The 4,836-nt window shown below is 35.4% G+C and overlaps 1 protein-coding gene across 1 annotated transcript; it reads left to right on the top strand.

Annotated features, from left to right (window-relative positions):
• Window positions 1–399: 399 nt before the first annotated feature.
• LOC125197525 (transcription repressor OFP1-like) lies at window positions 400–1,435 on the top strand. Its single transcript, XM_048096282.2, has 2 exons — window positions 400–800; window positions 894–1,435. Exons 1-2 carry the CDS (start codon window positions 470–472, stop codon window positions 1,310–1,312), a joined length of 750 nt encoding a protein of 249 aa, XP_047952239.1. The 5' UTR covers window positions 400–469; the 3' UTR covers window positions 1,313–1,435.
• Window positions 1,436–4,836: the final 3,401 nt, after the last annotated feature.

The raw sequence follows: 4,836 nt of genomic DNA, 5'->3' as shown, positions 1-4,836 counted from the left end.
AATTTATTTGCTCGGCTAGGGCATTGGCTAGCCTATTGCTATGCTGTTGTTTGGCTAGGATAGTGGCTAGACTATAGGAAGAACATATAAAATGACAAAATTAGACTATTTTTCATGGACGAATGAAGTATATAAAATAGGATCCGCCTCCTGCTAAACTTTTATCACCCACTCTCTACATTTCGCAAGAATCATACCCAATCAAATTTGGCCTCCTGCTAAACTTTTATCACCTACTCTCTACTACATTTCGTAAGACTCATACCCAATCTGATTTGGCCTTGTATCAATGAATGAAAGGAGTACAAATAAGTCTTCATGTGTAGACCCCACACCACATCTATCCTTTTTCTATTTATGTATCATCTCACACACACACACACTCATAGGCATAGCAATGCATAGTCTTTTCTTCCATCTTTTTTCCTAACATTCCATTTCCAATACCCAAATTAATGATCGTAAACAAATGGGTAATTACAAATTCAGATTCTCCAACATGATCCCAAACGCCTGGTTCCACAAGCTCAAGAACATGAACAACAACACCAAAACCTTAAACCTCTCCAAACACAAAGACTCATCACTGCATTCACCGGAATTCACCAATTCCAACCAGCGAAAGTCTTACTACTTCACTAGAGGCCTCGCCCTTGTCCAGCCAAGCCGGCCAACACAACCCCGCCAATTCTCCACCTCTGTTCCGACCGCCGACAACTCCTCGGAATGTACGAACTCTAGGAGTTCATTATCCGAGCCTGATTCTATACTGACAGAATACAGTTCGGATTCGGATAGGGGTGGGGATCCTCTGCTGTCCAATTTTGCACTGCAGCCCCGGCTTTCATTTTATTTATTTATATATTTATCCATTTTTTTTATTTTTGTATTAGGAACAGCAGGGGCTGCTGTGCAAAGTTGCATTGCCGAGGACCCTGGCAAATGTGGGCCCGGCAAAAGCGACGTTCAGTGCCGCCGCCTCCCGCCGATCATCACGAGGAAGGCGGCGCCGTCTGCCAGCCCGGTGAGGAGGCAGCCGTCGGGAATAAAGCTCCGAGTGAATTCATCGCCGCGGCTGGCGGTTCACGGGCGGCGTCGGAGCATGGTGGTGTTGAAGGCGTCGAAGGATCCGCGGCGAGATTTTAGAGAATCGATGGTGGAGATGATTTCGCAGTACAACATCAGAGAGTCGAATGATCTAGAAGAATTGCTTGCTTGCTATCTGCTGCTCAATTCCGACGACCATCATCACCTTATTATTAATGTCTTCAAACAGATTTGGTTTGATTTTATTCATCTTCGCCTCCAATAATTTTAATCACTTTTATTTATGTATTATATTTACATATCACTTATTTAAAATATTTGTAATCCCTGTTTTAAATGAAGCGTGATTGAAGGATTATGGATACATTGGACGAGGACTTGCTGTGCTGACTCTCATCTCATTAATATATGCAGTTAATTAAAAACCAAATATATTACTCCCCATCTCATAAATCTACACGGATTCACCTGACTTATACTCTACCTAAACGAAATAGTTTATAATAATAGTAGTACCTTTTATTTTAAATTATTAAATTTCATCGGATCTCCATTACAAGTCTCATTTATGACTGTCACAAATTTTAAGAAATTATTTAATTATGTAAATGAAATTAATAGAAAAAAGTTAGTGGAATGTGGGTTGTACTTTACATATTAATTTTATAAGTAATAAAATATGAGTTGAGTAAGTTAGTGAAATGTTGAATCCACTAGCCAAACATAATAAAAGTGAAATGAGGCTTCAAATGGGTACTGGACAAAAATAACAAAATGAGACTTTTAATGGGGACCACCGAACCGGGGGAATAACAGTTTAGGGAGAACGACTCCAAACCCTCAATATATGTATGTTAGGTGTAATTAGATTCATAAAATAAATTATAAATCACCAAAAGTATTACTTTTTCAAGTATGCAGACGTGTTCAATGTAGCAGAAAAGATAGTGAACCCACGGGGAAGAGATTAAGAAGTTTTAAACTTGAAACGAGACAAAACAGGTTGAGAAACTAAAACTCGAAAGTAACGCAGTAAAGAGACTACTAATTTGTTTCGGTAGCAACTATCATGTTTCAAATATAATGATTGAGTTTCAAAATTATTAGTGATCCCACGTTGTCTTATGTTCACATGCATTTGATTACTTGTAGGGGATTGGTACACCTATGATAAGTTGATCATGTCAGCTAGGATTTATGCATACAATTAGCATCTAACCTGATTCAACGATCTATCCCCAAGAACGATAAGCTCTCTCACTTCTAGTTCTTATAGTTTCCAAAGTACGCAATGCTGCTAAATCAAAGTTAAAGAGACATTGAATTTTAGGCAAGTTCTAGTTATATTAATGCTCCAAAGCAAAATAACATAGATTACATCAAGAATATTTGAATTGAACTAAAAAACTCATGAAAACTTAAGTCGTTCAGTATAGGAAAACATGTTTTAAGTTACCTACTATAAACTAGAAGTAATCCCAAGCTCTATCCACTCATGATGAATAATAAAAAAATCAATAGCTAAGTACTCCTATATCATAATGAACAAGGCTTAGGTGGATAAAGCTTCAATTTTTCTCCCCTTCTTCAAAGATGACATTCCAAACTATATTTTTCTCTTTAAATTGAGTTAGCAGTCGCCAAAAGTTATGTTGGGAGTTATGCCCAAGCCTAGCTATTAAAATAGCTAGGGCACATAAGCACATACACATTTTGTTTTACCGGGTGTTTTTTTGGCTCATAAAATGTTCGACTTTCTCATTTTCTCTTACTTGCGACATGCATAAAGCGGCTGACCAGTGTGTTTTGTCGTCTCATAAACGTTCGACTCGTAATTCTTTGGAATACGTACTCTTTGTGAAGTGGTCATAACTTTCTCTACTAGAAATGCTTGAACCCGATGTGTTTTTGGATACTTAAAATGATACTCTCTCCTTCCTAGCCTAAGCGAGACGTTTTATTTTTCATATTTTTTTAAAAAAATGATGGAGTAATTAATAGTTAGAGTAAAGAGAACGTAAAGTAAGAAGGAATATATTGTAGAGGAGAGTCTTATATACATTATTCTCTTTCTTATTTTACTTTCTCTCAATTTTACTATTTATTATTCCCCCCATCCCATAGAAATTGGTCATTTAGGGTTGACACGAGTTTTAATGTATAATTGGTAAAGTATGAGAGAATGAGAAAAGTAGTTGAAATTATGTAGTGGCTGGTGGGGTCAGAGTAGAGCTGCCCAAGGTTTACCGAACCGGCGGTTAAAACCGAAAACGTAACCGGCGGTTACAGTTCCGAACCGAAACCGCAAAAATATGCCGAACCGAAACCGTGAATTTTAGAACCGTGGTTCGGTTCAGGTTCCAAATTTTTTGAACCGAACCGCCGGTTCCGGACGGTTCCAAACCGGCGATTTTACGGTTCCGAACCGCCAATGCAATGATAAATTTAAACATAGTTAATCCGTATATTAAAACTATACTCCATTAAATAAAACATTGCTGAATGATCCGGTATATGAGTTTTATACTCTTATATAAATAACTTTCATTTTTAGATTTGGTAATATCCATAGAAACAATAATGTGGGACAAAATTTTGTAGCAAAAATAATTTTATAATACTATTTGGTAAAATTGGATGGTAATTTGGAAAACATAAGAGAAAAGATAATAAAATAAAAATAACTAAATTACAAGATGGAGTCTATGGAGTATGGTTTATGGTAATAACTTTATAATACTATTTCCGATTTTATTAATTAACACATTTTTTTACGTATGGAATCTATGGAGTATGGATAATTATTAATAAATATTTATCCAATATTTTTTAATAAACTCAGAAGAATTGATTACTTTAAATATAATATAATACTCAAATTAACATTGGTTAATGTTGTAATCTTCAAAATTGATTAGTTGAGTCTTCAAAATTGATTGGTTGACGGTGGGCGATGGCTGCACTATTCAAAATTGATTGCACAAAACACCATTTATTTTATTTTTATTTATTTATTTATTTATTCTTAAATGTTGATTTTAAATTCAAATTGGATCTCATTTCTCTCTATTTTTATCTATATTAAATACTCTCTCTATCCTTACTTACACTCACCTCATTTTAGTGTTAACAAGAATTTCTCTCTTCAATCTCTCAATTTAAACTATCCATTTCCTTGTTCCAATTTATTTTATAATTTCAAACTATATGGCAAAAAAAAATTAAGGAAAAAAACCGTGAAATCGCGAAACCAAACCTAAAAACGAACCGTCTGAAAACCGGCGGTTCCGAATCGAAACCGAAACCACCAGTTTTCGAGCCGAAACCGAAACCGTGAAACAGCCTCACGGTTCAATTCCGGTTCTATATTTCCCAAAATCGGAACCGGTGGTTCCGAACCGAAACCGCCGGTTCATGAACCGTGGGCAGGTCTAGGTCAGAGAGAAGGGGGAAAATGTTATCATAAATGCGTAGGATTATTTCTTGGGACGGGCAAAAAATGAAATATGACATTTCTATGAGATGGAGGGAGTATTATTTTTCCAAAACAGGTGCAAAAATGAAACGTCTCATTTAGATTTGACAGAGGGAGTATGTATTTGTCTATATTTTTGGATACCTAGAATGATTTATAAAAGTATTTAAATATTCTTCATTATGACTTGGGGGCATTTAAGTATTTAAGTCTGAAAAATATATTAAAAAAGTGTAAAGAGAAAAAAAAAAGTGATTATATAAAAATTCAGATATCACCTATGATATTCTTCATTATGGACTTAATTATGATTT

The sequence above is a fragment of the Salvia hispanica genome, chromosome 4 (assembly GCF_029641045.1).
Source record: "Salvia hispanica isolate PSC_SH4W2 chromosome 4, Shi_PSC_v1, whole genome shotgun sequence".
NCBI lineage: Eukaryota > Viridiplantae > Streptophyta > Magnoliopsida > Lamiales > Lamiaceae > Salvia > Salvia hispanica.
Note: the sequence above shows the minus strand (reverse complement) of the source record. Positions and strands in the feature narration are given on the sequence as shown.

What these genes read in the sequence shown, in the direction of transcription:
- LOC125197525 (XM_048096282.2), top strand. Translation starts at nt 470, where the DNA reads ATGGGTAATTACAAATTCAGATTCTCCAACATGATCCCAAACGCCTGG. An exon ending in CAGTTCGGATTCGGATAGGG is followed by an intron (nt 801 to 893) that starts GTGGGGATCCTC and finishes TTTTTGTATTAG; the next exon opens with GAACAGCAGGGGCTGCTGTG.